The sequence below is a fragment of the Micropterus dolomieu genome, linkage group LG10 (assembly GCF_021292245.1).
Source record: "Micropterus dolomieu isolate WLL.071019.BEF.003 ecotype Adirondacks linkage group LG10, ASM2129224v1, whole genome shotgun sequence".
Taxonomy (NCBI): Eukaryota; Metazoa; Chordata; class Actinopteri; order Centrarchiformes; family Centrarchidae; genus Micropterus; species Micropterus dolomieu.
The window spans coordinates 11,502,499-11,519,399 of record NC_060159.1 but is presented as its reverse complement, the minus strand read 5'-3'; the positions used below and the strand labels follow the sequence as shown (position 1 = coordinate 11,519,399).

Genomic DNA, 16,901 nt, shown 5'->3' with positions numbered 1-16,901 from the left:
CTATTTAATGCACACATTAGCATTTAAACCATATATAAATATAACAACTGCATTATCAAATTATAAAATGACAATGTGAAATGTTCTTCTGTGTGCCTCATTGCGAGGGCTTACAGTGATATCTCATACTCAACTTAGCTCCAGGTTTTGTGAATACAGATGTTGGGGATGTGTTGACAACACTATTTATACAAGTAGTAAGTAGCTGAACGGTTGAATGTTGAATTTGTGTAAAAAACAGTTCAAGTCCAACCTAGTGGGTTACATTAATAGACACAATTACCAAATCGTAATTTAACTCTTCAAAATAATAATTCTGCGATGGACTGGCGACCTGTCCAGGGTGTACCCCGCCTTTCACCCGATGTCAGCTGGGATTGGCTCCAGCCCCCCGCGACTGTACCTGTACGCAGGATAAGCGGTTGACGATGGATGGATGGAAAATAATAATTACTTTCGGGAACGTTTTTGAATAGGTTAAGTGCCCGATGCTTTTATTCTGGAAAGAGAAAAGCGGCTTTGCTCTGAAAAAACAGACCGGAAGTTAAACATTGTTTACAAACAGAAGCTGCTTCCAGTCCGGTATAGAAAGATAGCGCGTGACGTGAGCTAAATGTTATTTTCCGTTATTTGTTTTGACTTTTGCCACCAACGAGCTTTCTGCACCAGCAACACGATGACAAAAAGACAAAAATGCTCTTCCTGTTAGTTTTGCTTATTAGCAGCATAACTCCGTTAGAAACAGGTGGCTAACTGAGTTAGCTAACAGTTAGCTAACTCAGTTAGCTCAACAGTTGCTCTGCAGCATGGCTGTTTGGTTCATCTCAACAGGTGTTACCCAAGGGGAGGTTACTCACCGATAACTATCCCGAAGAGAGTTGTTGGTTTATATTATATCTATAACGTTAGTTAGCTGTGATGTCTGTTCAACTAACGTTAACCATAAACAACGTCTGTTAGCTGAAGTTTGTCACAATTGGTTGTGTGTCATGCTCGTCGGCTGCGTCCTATTGAGATCGACGTGTTCAAAAGTAGTAGGTTTCCAGAGGGTTTTTGCTGTCCGTGAACTATCAGTTCGGAGGCTGCATCCCATATCTACCGTTCACTGTCATAACATCAGCGCGTTGAAGCCATCTGCACACCGGTTCCGACAGAAGGTAATGAAATCAAGAGCAAAAAACTAATTCTGTTCTCACCTTGCTTTACAAAGTACAATATGATGACAGCTCTGACCTGGTTATATAATTCCTCTCTGTTTTAGGCACAGTCCTGTCTCTATCAGCTAACACTGTGTGATATGCAGCCGGCTAATATACTGTTTGGCAAAGAGACTACTACGGTTACCTCAGATGGTGATGATGATGATGATGAGGGCGGCGGTGGTGAAGGTGTGGTTGGACCAGAGAGTTATGAGGAGTTTAAGGAGAAGAGGGTGATTCCGGGTCAGGTGCATGCAGTCAGCATGGAGGTCCATGCAGATGAGACTGACACTGGAGCTTCCACAGTGTCAGGTGAGTACACCTGACTTCCTGAAATGCTGACTGGGTTTGACAGAATTCACTCCAGCACCTGTTGATATATTCGACTGGGTAGACTGGAAAACCCAACTAGCACAGTGCACCTTTGTACTGGGTATATGGATGAATGGAGTTCACACTAGTGAGGGCCGGATGAAGCCTGATGAAGCTTTGGGGCTTCCTTTCTATTTGTGCCAAAAAGTACTGAAACGAACAAAGCAGGCACAGTGACATCTGGTGGTTTGTAAACCGTATAGCAATTAAATCTGTAAAACTCTTGTTCAGAAGTCCTGCATAAAATGTAGATGTTACTGTGCAACATGTTACAGGTCAAATTATAGATTTTAATGTTCATGTTTGAACTCATAACATTTCGTATGAGTCGCAATGTGGTGTGATTTGAGAATACTGATATTCATTATTCCTTTAATTTGCCTTTTACTTTTATTACATTGTTATTTGCTATCAGGTGGTAAGCTTCCCATCTGGCATATTTCTCAATTATACTCTCTTTTTCCCCACTAATGTCCATCACATAGTTTAGCTACAAATCTTTCAAAACTCTCTCTCTCAATGAAGCGCCTTCTGGAGCACCAGTGACGCTTGAAGCTTTACACATGGTCAGCCACGTGATATTCTTCATTTGAAACGGGCTCTGACAAAATGTATTGAAACAGTGTGCTTCACAGGAGCAAGACATGCTTCGGGGCTTCGGTATCACACGCCCTTCTTTAGTTTACACACCATTTAAAATTGGTATACAGAATTGCAATTGCTGTTCATTGGGCAGCAAAACAAAATTCCAGGTGTACAGACAGCATGATAAACAGTAGAGACTGACAAACACATTTTTCTCATGGCATGGCACGGTTGAATTCAAAATAAAAAAGGTATTGCAGAGTCTTTGCATTTGAAAGTTAACCAAAGATTACATTTTGGCTTGAATAATATTGAGTATCAGCATCATACAGGGTAAAGGCCACAAGGTAAAAATGTTAAGATAAATATACACATATATTGTTTATTGAACAGAATAATTAGCATACAATAAATAATATAAACTGGATAAGAAAATGTAAAATACACATGCTTATCATGCTTATGTCATGCAGCTGCTGTAGTGATGCAGAATGTGGTCTGTTTGCTCAAATGCTACAACTCATTTTAATTTCAAACTAAACAATATTTCTAATTCAAATAATAGTCTAACATATGTTTTATTCAAAACACTAATCACCTACATTTTGATTACAAATGAGTATTTATTAAATCAGCAGGCACACATCACAAATTTGCTTTGATAACTCAATACTGACAAATCTGATTGGCTTACAATAAAAAGTGTCATTTATGTAACAACCAGCTTCGTTGGAAGAAACATTGCACAGTTGTTGTTTTTGTTAAATTTGACTCAAAAGTTGTAAGTGAGCTGATATGCTGATGTTGGCTTACCTGCATGACCAAACTAATCAGTCAGTGACATTAACAATATGCTTACCTCAACTGTCAAAACTTCCCAAAAGAGAATTTGTACCTCAAGCAGTCAAGTCATGACAAATATTTTGCTTTTATAAAAATGTTTTAGCCAATTAATTATCACTTGTAATGTATAATATATTGCTTTGCTTGCTGTCAACCATTTTCCAAAGACTGCAATGCCTCAGGCCTTGACAGTAAGCAGCGAGTATGGTGATTTACTGTGTTCTGGAGCCATGCCCGTCAGCTGTGCATGTATCCCATGTGTATGATTGCTCTCCTTTGTGTGATTTTGTGTTCATGTCCACACATAAACGTGGGTTTTTTTGTTTTATTGTAAACTTTTTTTTTCTTATCAGCTCCAGCAGGATCAAGTGAGAAGAAGGACAAGAGAAAGATGAGGAGGGAGAGGAGGAAATTGATGAAGAAAAAGCTCAAGTCAGCTGATAGTTCGGACGATTTAATGTCAGAGCTTCCGTTTGCTCTGACCAGCCCCACCACATGGAAGGAGCTAGGATGTGTGTACATTCTTAATATTGTTTTTTAATCATTCTTTTAAAGATAAGTTAGTATGTTTTTTTATAATCTACTGTACAGGGTTAAAGGTCACAGGTCTGATTTAATGACTAACAAAGTTGTTCCTCTGCCTAATGCAGACTGGCCAGATGCCAGACACGCTAAGGAGTGTGAATTAAAGTTATGCTTTCATGATGGTTGGATTTGTTACAGGACTGTTTTATTAGACCGCATTAGTTTTAGCTAGGTGTACCTGATAAACTGGCTTCTGAGTGTAGGTCACTAGGGTGGGCTAGCTTTTTTAAAATGTAAAGTGTGCTTGCCCTTTCTCTCTAGTTCCTAGCCAAGAGTCAACCCAGCAGAAGAGGAAGAGGAAGATAGGGGACGCTGTGGGGCGAGCGGACAGTGAAGAGGATGCAGAGAAGAAGAAAAAAAAGAAGGAGAACCAGCGACCCAACTATTTTGTCTCCATCCCCATCACTAACACACAGGTAAGGAAGTGCTGTACTGTTCACTCACAGTTTTTGCACATTTTACCCAATTTCTTTAAAAGTTTTGCCAACTAACTTTCAGTTGATCAACTTATCTATTTATCACTTAGCTTCTAAAATTATAATGTTATTTTCACAACATTCATGTTTGCAATTCAACCCTCTGCTCAGAAGACTTTCCAAAACAATCTGTGATTCTACCTTCATAACATCATTTTTACCCCAAAAAGAAAAGAATCATAACATTGTCAACATGATGGATTATCTATCTTCAGCACGTTCATTTCCACACTTTACTTAAATCAAAGTAAATCAGTGGCTACCATAGTATATAAAAAGGTGGCTACATGAAAGGTTGTAAAATGACATTCAAAAGTCTGACACTGCAGTATGTTTTGGAGTAATTCAGTTGGTAGTACTTTTTGTTTCATGCTACAGTGAAAGTAAGAGTAGTTTTGCTCTCCTCACTGACCCGCTGCTTTCTAGTATGAAGGGTGTTCTTTGCTTTTGTGGTGCTAATAAAAGGGAGTAAATTATTGTTTCACCTGCTACTACTTTCTTTTTTGGTGATCCAGAGACTGATGATTTGTTGTTGACTCCTTGCGGGTTAACCATAGTAAATAAGAGAAAGGAACCTGTTCCAGAAACCTTTGATTTCTGCCTTTGTGGGGAAGACTTTAATCTTGTCTTGGTCATATTCAGTGTAGCTCAGTCTATACTGGGAGAATGTTTTTTTTTTTTTGAAGATTCAATTACCTGACAGGTGTTGACACTGAAATCTTAATGCTTATTGACCAAAACGCTCTTCTGATTGGACATTGATTTACCCCACGGTCACATCTATTGACGCCTCCCTCATCTGTGATGTTGAACTGCTGAGGTTTCCCCACTTTCTCCTCCTATCAATCTCCTCACCTCCTTTCCTGTGCTCATCCATACCAAGCTAGTCCTTGGAAAGAGAGCAGTGGTGGTGAAGAAGGACAAGCAGTCATAGTAGGTGACAGCATCTGCCTTATCGTAACTGACGGCCGCTGATGATTGAAAGTGAATTTGTCCAATGACAGATCAGTTCAGCTGTGATCGAAGTCCAAGAAGCGGTGCTTCAGCAGGAGCCCCGATTGGCCAAAGCCATGATCCCTGTCCCAACTCTCCACATCACGCTATTAGTCACCCATCTCGCCAATCAGGAGCAAGTAGATATGTGAGTGGATGCATGTACCCACATAAACACAAACATTAAAAACCAACTTAACACACACACACACACTATACTGATGCACATGTAAGCCCCTAATTGGCTCAATGATATTTATACACACTATCGCACTACATGAAATGGCTGAAGTTACCTGTGCCTCTTTAACAGAATAAACACAAGCCACACGTGTTAGAAATACCATTAACACTGATTCTGTGTAGAAACAACTGAGCCAGCATGCACAATACAGGGACCCCAGAACTGGCTCTCCTAAATGTTATGCAGCAATTATAAATTGTATGAATTACACTTGTGCTTTTACTGCTATTAAGTCTATAAGCCTGAAAATTATCTTAATCATTATAATATTCTCATACCATCACATTATTTTGCATATGATACCAATAGCATCACAATGCAGGCAATTCCTTGACATACATCACAATGTCTGTGTAACTGAAGAGGAAAATGTATCCTGTATTTTGCCTTTTTTTTTTTTTTTTTTCAAAAAGCAGCGTTCATTATGAAGAGCGAGTTTGATTGATTTTTCAAGTCAGCCGAGATGAAACCGTTTGCACCACATTGCGTAAAGTTTGAGCCATACTATTTATACACAACATGGTTAGATGTGTCATTATTTGAATGGCAGACAAAACCTATTGATACACTAGGGTTTAAGAATTCAAAAATGCTAGTGTATCAATAAAAGTGATTACAGAAGACACTATTGCAATATTGATTTGTCCCTCCCCTAATGTACACACAGTCATCCATGCACACAGATCTGCACTGTACATTATGTTTCTGCAGTGACCTACGTCAAATCAGAGTTTTAGAAATGGAATAGAATGAAATCTCTCTTTTGTCCTCAGTTTCTCCATTTTCCTTATTGCGCTCCCAGGATAGAACAGGGCCCCTCAAATTAGTTTACTGCTGCAATCATATTTTTTCTGTCCCATTCACTCTCTGTGATGTTGTACATAATCACAACATCAGATAGCCAAACAAAGCTCGTGTTTGTTGCAGTAGTGTGCAGACTGAAGTTACTGCTTGAAGACAGGGATGCAGTGTTCTGCAGTGACTAATTACCAGCATGTCACGTTAGAGGCTGCTTCTGCCTTATCTCTTCCTCTCAGCACTTCCAGGAAAACTTGCTGATAGGTCTATAAATATTTTAGGTTTACATTCCACTAATGAGGACAGAGCCTAGTATGTAGTCTGGGCCTTTCATTACAATTAATAATCACAATAAGACGTCGATCAGAATAAACTCGCTTATTCTGACATTAAATTTCATCCCATTTCATTGCAAAATCTCAGGATGTGTCATGTTAATGTTCATATTGTCCCACCTAAACCTGCAGTGCGGAGCTATTGTCTCCCTCTTCTGACAGTGAGAGTAATTACACAACACTGTCGACACATATGACGGATAGGCTCTGTCATACTGATTTGCTGCTGTCGCTACGGTCGCTCCTCCTTTGCCTTTGACAAATCAGTCTTTTCTGGATGGCATAAAACACATCACTACTGGTTTGCCAGCTCGGGAATGCCGCCACAGACATCAAATTTTAAAACTCTGGTATACTGCAAATGCAGAGAGATTTACCTAGCGGTGATGGGTTTAATATCAGCATTGTGTGAACTCGTTTGGCAACAGACTTTTGAAAACATTTGAAAACATCCTACACTGGCTTGCTTTAAGTTATTATCAGATTGTTTTTATTCGTAATGGTAAAATGGCCCGTGTAACGACAGACATTGCTGACCAAAGTAGTGTTATCAATTTAGAATTAGAATTTATTAGAAGTATTAAAACAATTTCATTGAACATGTGCTTCAATAAAGTTAATTTAATCAGAAAGTGCTAGAAATGACTAGGGCTTTGTAGTGACGAACGGCCCACTTTACGTGCTTAATCTACATTGAGTAGAAGATTGTGTCATTAGTAATCACCAGATTCTGTAGTTATGTAATATGAGGGGGAGGCAGAGACGGGATTAAGTCGTGAAAGTGCGTGTGTATGTGTGTGTGTGTTGTGCATATTCCTGTGTATATTTCCTTTTAGGGCGGCAACCGTGCTGGCTCAGGTTGAGTCGTCATTGGCCGAGCTGCTGTGTGGGCGGGATCTAGTGCTGCCCTTCTCAGGGATCGGTCATTTCAGGAAGGAGGTGGTGTTTGTTGGGCTGGCCCCCGGACAACACAGACACACACTGGACAGTCTGGCAGGTCAGTGACAAACGTTTAGCTTTTTGCTCTCTTTGTCATTTTGTCCTTCTTCCCTCTCCTGTCATCCTTAAACACTCCTGTCTGTCACTGTGTTTGTTGAAATTCCATTTTTGTTTATCATGTAGTTTTTTTTAGTGTAGTCAAGTGCTTCTGGATACATTTCATTAGAGGATTACATTACAAGTTGGGGAAGCATTCCTATGGAAGGCCAGTATTCATGTTAAATGACCTGCAATAAGGCCCTGCTACAGTGTGTGTGGGGCCCGCTATAGTGTGTAATCAGTTTTGATTAAAACTCATGAGAACATAAAGTGTGCTGATGTTCTTGAATAGTCAACCACTTGCACTAAATATTAGATAAGTCCAACATCCACATCCTCTTTCTTAAATAAGTGTGAAGTGGATTTGGTCAAATAATGTTTATTATTTTTTTTGTTTCCTTTTCTATACTATATTCACACACACGTCTGTGTCTGTGCATGTGACTTGTCTTCGTTTATCTTCTAACATTTGTCTCTTTGCATCTGTGTACGTGTGTGGGCGTGTGTGCAGGAGCAATTGCGTGTAGGTTTTGTGTTGTGCCTTTTGGCAATAACATTAAGCCAACATTTCTAAGAGGATTCCCGCTCCATTGCTCTTGCGACACCAACCCCAGCCCACTCACACACACATTCACACTCCCAAACAATGGGCTCACATACGCTTAATACTGTCCTTTCCACAAGTTGCTGGCTCTTTGTGTCTAGCTCTTGAACAGTTGCTCTTGTGACCATAAAGACATTCAAGTCTGAACAGTGTTGGAGCAACATGTTTGGATTCTGCTTTAGAGTGGATTTCATAGCTGCTCATTCAGTGTATTAACTGCTCAGATCCAAGCAAATACTACATTTGGCAAATTAGTGATGGCCGAGCTGAGACAAATCCCAAAAGGCATTTCGTCTCTGGGCTTTTAGAGAGATAGAGCTACAAGAGACCAGGTTCTACATAATTACCTCAGCTGTCGGGTTATTATTATAAAGTTTATTATAAAGGTTATTTTTTTCTTAAAGTTATCCCTAGGATATGCATGAAACTTTCATCAGTAGTTGAGTACCTGTAAGTAGGGATGATGAGCGTTTCATACCAAAAGACCAGAAAAGGGCTTGGCGGTGATGGAGGGTGTTTCTACTAACTTAAAGACTTATAATATGTAGCATTAAAACATTTTAAATCTGGAATTACATGACTCCATCAATCTTTTAGCTGACAACAAAAGACATACTTGACCCAGTCAAACATAACCAAGTGTGTTGTGTATAAAGTATTAAAAAGATTAGAAAAGCCTTGCTTCAAATAAAGGACAGTAGTGGCTTTGGCGTATAGAATATAAAGTACAAAGTTTTAATATTCATGACTTATTATTACAACCAATGTGCTGGTGTCGAGGCTGTAAAGTCAGCATGTAGATGTGGACTTAAGCTCCTTGTAAGGCCTTGCAAGTGGACCATTTACACAAGTTTCATTTACACAACAGCATTCGTTAAAAAAGGTGCCAAGTAGTTTCATCCTTTCAAGTTTTATATATAGTTCTGACATGAAAAATGAAACTAGATTACAAATAGAAAAGCAAAATAAGGATAAGACAGGAAGTCAGACTCTCCTGTTCTCCCATCTGTTCCCTCCCCCACTGTTATTGATTATCTACTAACCTTTCTCTCGCGCTAGAGCTTCTCTTCTAAAAATACCTCTGTGGTTTCCCTCCAAACCTCATGAGTTGGTGTGTGCGTCTTTGTTTGCGTGTATCTGTGTCCTTGCAGGTTGTCTGTGTGCCTGTGTTCATGTATCTGTCTTTATCTGCGTGATCAAATGATGCGCGAGTAAAATGCTTTTTCCCCCCATCTTTTGACACACGTTATCTGCCATCTGTGTCTGCACTATTTGTGTCCTCCGGTATGGCTTTTATACAACTCAGTGAAGTGGATTTGAGATGGTTCATTAGAAGGATAGAAGTGGATGTACAGCATACTCATGATGTTGTGGGTTTTAATCCATGACCTTTGTAAAATCTCTCCTTTCTGTATATGGTGACATTGTCAACTGACATCCTTCCTTTTTGCCCTTATCAATAAAATGTTTACTAATATAATAGTGATGTTCAAACTTTGCGTGTTGCAGAGTTGCTCCGGAGCCGTTTTGTGGAGCAGGGTCTGCAAGTTGACAGTCGTGGGTTTGAACCCCACCTTACCATTATGAAGCTGTCCAGAGCGTCGAAACTACGATCCCAGGTATACACGTGCACTTCCACACACATTCTGGCTAGATTTAGGTAATTAAAGTACCTTTTACACGTGTGTGTGTGTGTGTGCGCATGCATGTGCGCGTGCGTGTGTGTGTGTGTACATACATACATACATACATACATACATACATACATACATAAATAGACACAGTATGTACCATAATCTACCAGCATGCCTTTTACTGCCAATATTTAACTGATAGTATCTTCTATCATTATGTCAAATTGGCAGTGTAATTAATATATCAGCTCTAGGCGTAGGCATGTCAGAGAAGCTAAGTACTTCTAGGGGAAAAACAGTGAGCCCTCCAGGCAGTGTGCCGCAGCAACTAACCTAAAGTTCTTGCATTGTGCATATGTAGTTCATTGATTTACTAACTAAAAGAACAAGTGGTGAATTAAATAGTGTAACCAAAATATGTTTGACAATTGCTGTAGTTACATACATCTTTTTAAATAAATAAAAACATAGCTGCACTGGCACAGCATGGTTTTGTTTTTAATGGATAATGTTTGCATAGCTTTGCGTTGTAGTACTCCAATTATGCTGCATATTATGCTTTCATATGCCTTCCCAAGCTTGTTTTCTTGTAACAACTGATTTGAGAGAACTGCCAAACAGTGTCAGTGTTACTCTTCTGTCGCCGGCCATTCTTTGTATTTTCCTCTCCTTTCTGTGAAATGTGTCATCCAGTAGGCAGATGCCAAATAATTGCTCCAGCTTGAGCTACTAGTGGGAGTAACACGCCTGCTGGGGTATTTTAAAAGAAAATGTAATGTGGATATAATTCTATAGACTACAGAGAAAGGTATCTGAGGAACGGAGAGAGAAAATGGTAAAGTGATTCTTTTGGAATGGGTCTGAAAAGGATAAAGATGGAAATAAGGTGGTGAAGGGGGAAAGGACATGAAAAATAAGCAGAGATGAACAGTGGTCAGGACAGAAGAGACAGAGGAAGCACAATGTCTGTCTTTTTGTCCTTTGACACCTGATAACATCTTATCCTGCCTGGCGTCTGCTAGGCGGCTTCTTGTCTTCTTGTCTTCTTCCAGTCTGTGTGTGTATATATTTCTGTGTCTGTCAAGAATGTCCAAAAAAATTGGGATAAACTTAATATAAACAGCATTTTCCCTTTATGTTTTTCAGAGTATAAAGCGTGTGGACCCAGCCCTCTACTCCAGCTATACAAACAAGTAGGTGCTCGGTTTTTCATATTACAAGCAAGCAAAGTATTCGGGCAACCAAGTCCACTGACTCTGACTCAGTACTCTACAATACATGCAGTGGGACATTGTGTGATGTTTTGTGTCCATACTGAATGCTTTAATGGATAAGTAAGCACACCATTGCAGGAAATATATAGTAGCAGGAAATAACTACTGCACTGTTTGCACAAATCCAGTTCTAGCTCTTATTCAATTTTGTGTCTTTTATAAAGACCCCATAATTTTCTTTGCACTTGAAATACACTTTTATTTTAACAGCACCATATCGCATTAGGTTTTGTTGCCCGTTTTGAGGATAAAAATGGACACATTGGAATCTTTATATGGTTGTCACTTTTAATTTGAGTTGCTATCAAGTGGTTGTAACGACTGACAGCGGTCTTTACCCTCCGCTGGAGGCGTCAACACTTTCTCACTTTCACTGTGTCTGTCTCACTGCAACACTCAGGTTTTTTGGAGACCAGACAGTTGAGCAGGTGGACCTTTGTTCCATGTTGAAAAAGAAGCAACAAGACGGATATTACCACACTGAGACTTCACTACAACTTGGTTAGTATGCACATGCACGCCACAAACAAAAGTCTCATTGTGTTTGTGAAGACATGTATTTGGCTGTCAGGTGCAATGTTGAGCCACCAGAGGGCGCTTTCTGCTCACATACATGAGATGACGGTGGCTGACTTTCGCCGACTTGATAGTCTAACGTGAGCTGCAGGTGACTGCAGGGGCGGGGTATAAAAACGCGCTGTCAAGTGGGACACATTATACCTGCAGCAGCTTACTGTGAGCTGAGATCAATGACTGATCTCGTGGAATTTGCAAAGAAAAATGCCGCGAGACCAGGCAATAGTGCGGTTTCAACTTGGTGCAGTCGGACTCGGCGTCTGCAGCCGCCTTGCTCCTGTGAGGTTTTAATGTCATGTGACACAGTGACGTTTTGCAGTGCCGGCAAAATTCGGACACAGTTTCTAACCAGCATGCCTTGTTTTAAGTCAAAACGCACCTAATAAGTTTCTCTGATTAGTTCGTTTCCATAGCTGTGGCAGTGGGGCATGTTTTTGGGGGTAATAAATAGCTTATTTTATTTTTATCTCTGCCAATGATGGATGAGAGTTTTCAATGCATTGTTTTTGTGACTTCATTCCACTGGAAAGGTTGTTCATGTGACAAAGATTAGGATAACTATTTTTCATACCAGTAAGGAAAGGTTGGAGTGCTGGTGGCGTGACTGGGAGGTCAGTTTATATTTATATAAAGTAACGGCATCATACATTATGCCCTTAGCCAGAGCTACAAGAGATGCAAACACCACGAGGATGCTCAAGAGCTCATTTCCATTTTAGACAAGGCTGGCCAGTTTACCACCCTATCAGTTCTTTCATAAGCTGGCAGTGTTGTAGAGTAGCAGCGCTAATGGCTGCTGAATGAATGCAATGCAGATTGGCCTCAAGAGATGCAGTAATTGGTTAACAGTTGATGTGAGAACATGCATGTCTTCCTGAGGTGCAGTAATAGTGATGCATGGAGAACATTGTTCACTTTTTATCACTTTTTAGATTTAATCTGATTGTTTTCTGACTCTGTTGGCAGAAGTACACACATTCTGGTTGTCTTAGTCTACAGTTTTATGAATAAAGGAAATACTCAGTTTAATGGAAAAAATCACTGCACTGTGGTTTAGAATAAGGCACATATCAGCTCAGTGTGTTACAGAATTTGATAAACAGATTTGTATTCTGTGCTGTCAAGGCTTGTTCTTGAGCAGTTTAGGTTATTGTGTAGCTTCACATGAACTCCAGATGGCACTGTTGACCACAACTCCACTTGAACTGAATGGGCACTATCGATGTGCTCCTAGTGCCTATCAAATGCTGGAGGCTTGTAACAGAGAATTTGATCTCTAAAAGAAAACAAGCATTTAAAGTATTATTTTACCAGTGTATCAGTTTTGTATGCCTTCAGATATAACAGTTAGTCAGAATCTGATTTTGAACATCCGTCTGATCCAGTTTTGCCACAGCAAAATAAACAGACCTCACAGGGATGCAAGATACAAGTGTGGAGCTTGGTGATGGTTGTAAGCCAAGATCGATTGGCAGTGGTAATGGCAAATGCAATCTAATGTTTCCTAATGGCAAGTGTCTGGAAGAGATATAAAAAATTTGTTGTTCATTCATTATTTGTTGTAATATCAGTTAATCATTTAAAGTGCCTTTTTATGATTCAAAGAGTCATGCAGGGGGAAATTACCTAGGTAATGCAGAATATAATCAAACCTAATGAATCTCTGTTCCCAGTAAAAAACCCTTTTACCTCTGAAATAACTTACCAGTAGTGTAACATAGTGCATCTAGATCAGAGGCAAAAGTGGTGGCTTTTTCAGAGTCTGTTTTGCGGGAGCTTTTTTGGAAAAATGTTGGAAAACAGGAACCAAGTCATCTATTTTAAATTGAGCGTAATAACATGAGATCAGCGACTGCATCGGCCCTAAAAAAGCTTGAAGATTCCTGCTTTGAACTTCTAGCTAGCGTGGTCTGTGGTTATATTCAAACCGGTCTTCTGATGATCACAACCCTATAAACCGACAGACAAACCAAAACAACATTTTTATGCCAGCATTAGACAAAGGAAAGCATGATGTTGAGCCTTGATTGCTTAAACTGTATAATATAAACAGTATATAATAGATTGACAGGTACTCCCCAAGTCCCACTGTCAAGTAGCCACACTAATACTGTGTGTGTGTGTGTGTGTGTGTGTGTGTGTGTGTGGGGCTGTCAGAATGAGTGGAACTAGGCTGTCACAATGTTTTGTGGATCACTGGGCTGTCTGTGAGAGACAAAGAGCGACAGTGTGTGTGGGAGTGAGAGACAGAGCAGGGGTGTGTTTACCTCACAGTTGTCATTTAAAAGCTTGTGTTTTTGTCAAGTGTTTGTCACAACAATGCATACATATGCGTGAAATGTACAACTGAGCAGCACTGCATCTGTTTCTCTGATATTATAGTGCACCTTCCACGTCACAGTGTTGCATTGTGGAGGCTTTAATTCTAAAGTTGTATTGCGTACTGTCTGTGAGTGAAGTGTCTGTCTGCCTCAAGAGTATAAGTTGCATAAGCTTTTTAAACCGAGACACTTCTCGGTACTGTTACACCATGTTTTTAACATGTCCCACATTTTTAATGATAAAAGTAAAAAAGTGGTCTCTCCCTGTCCATCACCAGGAGACATGTTTGTTGTTTCCTGCATGTGATCTCATTACACTCACTCTCAGTCAGTGGATGATGTCATTAAATCAAATGACTCCTGGGGAAATTAAAAGTTGCTTCTTGTAGCCGCAGTGGTTGCTGTTCAGCAAAAGTTAAATAGTATTGGTTTGAACATCTTTTTTTAGCTTTTGTAGTTCTGTAAAGGTTCAGTGTGTAAGTTTTAGTGGCATCTAATGGTGAAGGTTGTGAAGTGCAACTGGTCTGTCACTGCTCGTGTGTGTGTGTGGGGCTGTCAGAATGAGTGGAGTGCAAGCATGCTGGAGAAGCAGCTGTGGCTGACACACACTCTTGGTTCTTCTGCTAATTAATAAGTGTGGTCCTCTTTTTATTCAAATTTCACGTTTCTTACTTTTAACAAACAAGACAACTGTTACAACTTCTTCTTCTTGTTCTTTGTATGTATTCGACGTAGTGACAAAACACGCTATATTGAGCAGTTTGTCCATTTGGGCTACTGTAGAAACATGGCGGCGCAACATGGCAATGCCCATGTAAGATGACGGTGCCTATTGATAGAAATCGCTCGTTCTAAGGTAATAAAAACATAACGGTTCATTATGTAAGGTCTTTATACACCACTGAAAACATTTATGGATATCACATTGTATTTCTGTCAATATATCTTCCTAAATATTACACACAGTTCATCACTATAAGTAAAAGTAACTTTTTACACCTTCTAAGAGGACAAATAAAATCCTCCTTTGGTGATTTGAAAGAGAGAGAAATGTATGCTTTTTAAATTCTTGGGAGTCAGCACCTAGGAACCATCAAAGGTACTGCAGCTGAAGGCACATGGTGGTTGCTGAACATGAGTAATTTGGTCACCAGGTCTTAGTTGATGTGACATAAGAAAATTTGCTCCTCTGAGGCATTGGCATGCACACAGATGTATGAGAGCACGACTTTACTGACATGAGACAGAAATCTATATGGAGAGGTGAGGTGCAAGACAACACCAGAAAGATAGACTTCACATCCCGATCTCATGCGCCTAGATGTATGTGATCATCAATTAACTAGCACAACATTCAGCACGGACGACCAACTTGAAGAGAAACTGACAGCACCAGTGTGGCCAGTTTACCTGCTGTAGATGTTGACGGGTTATGTCAACAAACTAGCATGGATGACTTCCAAAGCATACAGTAGTTTAACATTTGTCATGAACTGAAAACAGCGGCTTCATGAAATGTGGGAAAACACATAGATCGATCTAAAAACTCATGGTTTAAGATTGGTAGAGCTGTACATTTGTGTAGTTTAAAGCCATGGTTTAGGAGTACATAGCTGCATTTCTCATTCCATAGGAAAGCAACGCTCAGCAGTAGGGGTGTGACGAGATCTCACGCCATGAGATCTCATGGCTCACGCTCACGCTGAGTTCAGACAGCTGTGACGTGCGGTAACGTAGCTAGAGTTTTGCAACATAAACATCTAAAAACTGAAGCGCAGCCTTGCTCTGTTTGGAACTGTGATCTGCCCTTTATCTGAGCTGCTGAAGTTAACGTGTGTGTGGATCTGTGGTGAGATTTCTGCCTGATCACAAGTGTCATTTACTGTTGAATTGAGGCAGCAGCTCTGTTGCATACTGTTCATTCTCTTAAATGACTCATAAATTATTGAATAAAAATAACATCATTACATTAGATATTGTTTTCATAATGAAATGTAGACTGTGTGTGGTTGGTAGACAAAATAGAAAATAGTTTCATGTATCATCTGGATAATACCACAGAGGTTTATACTGCTGTTACACATGATATCACGCTGTCAAACTGTGTAAATCACACCAGAGAAAGTCATATCTCCGGGTTGAACTTGCCGGGTTCATCGTCTTGTACATCCCTGCTCCTCACAGGGTGCCACCGAATGTGCTTTTCTGGTGGTGCACAGGGGTCAGAGTGTGTGTGTGTGTGTGTGTGTGTGTGTGTGTGTGTGTGTGTGTGTGTGTGTGTGTGTGTGTGTGTGTGTGTGTGTGTGTGTGTGTGTGTGTTAATCCCATAATCCACAGTACAACATAATCCACAACAGAGCCTGTGATACACAACTCAATAGGGTTGTGTATGTTGGATGGGGGAGGGGCCCAGAATACCATATATATATATACATATATACAGTGAGAGAAGAATGACAAGACAATAAGGGAGTTTTGTTTATTTATTTATATATATATATATATATATATATATGATCATATATATGATCCTCTCATTAAAGTTATAATCCTTAAGATTTCGAGACAGGTGGATTTGGCGACAACCATGGTTACTGTGGACAACAGCAAGTGGGGGTTTATACTACAGGTCCCAGAATTCCTGTGGGGCAGCAAACACTCGTTGAGCAGCTGCTTTGTCAGAGATACAACAGAAGAGCAACATGTGTGTCTCTTTATAACGCAGCCAAACAAACGGATGCTGTTTTAACATTAACAGCAAAGTGAGATGCAGAGTCAAAGAATAAAATTACCTAACCCTGGATTTCCTCCTGCTTTGTTTTCTGTGATTCCCATGTGTGTAGAAAGGTAATTTTTCACGTGCAGGAATGGCCGCCTGTAACAATGAAAACTACTATAGAGGTAATTACAGAAGGTAAATACATTAAACGGCTATTGCTGAAAAAATTTGACCATTAATCTATCAAAAACAAGGTGTGATTTCAGTTGAGACAAGTTGTGAACAAAGCATTGACATGGCATCAC

The 16,901-nt window shown here is 39.9% G+C and overlaps 1 protein-coding gene across 2 annotated transcripts in view; it reads left to right on the top strand.

The window, feature by feature from the left end:
* The first annotated feature begins 556 nt into the window (after positions 1–556).
* Positions 557–16,901, top strand: part of LOC123977634 (A-kinase anchor protein 7-like) — a 48,068-nt gene continuing 31,723 nt past the window's right edge. Inside the window, exons 1-9 of one of the 2 annotated variants that reach the window (XM_046060484.1) lie at positions 557–1,157; positions 1,262–1,511; positions 3,353–3,511; positions 3,846–4,000; positions 5,065–5,201; positions 7,267–7,427; positions 9,582–9,691; positions 10,853–10,899; positions 11,381–11,481. In XM_046060484.1, coding sequence (XP_045916440.1) covers positions 990–1,157; positions 1,262–1,511; positions 3,353–3,511; positions 3,846–4,000; positions 5,065–5,201; positions 7,267–7,427; positions 9,582–9,691; positions 10,853–10,899; positions 11,381–11,481 — 1,288 coding nt within the window. In that variant the 5' untranslated portion in view covers positions 557–989. The remainder of the gene's footprint in view (positions 1,158–1,261; positions 1,512–3,352; positions 3,512–3,845; positions 4,001–5,064; positions 5,202–7,266; positions 7,428–9,581; positions 9,692–10,852; positions 10,900–11,380; positions 11,482–16,901) is intronic. The other variant, XM_046060485.1, reaches the window with a different exon arrangement.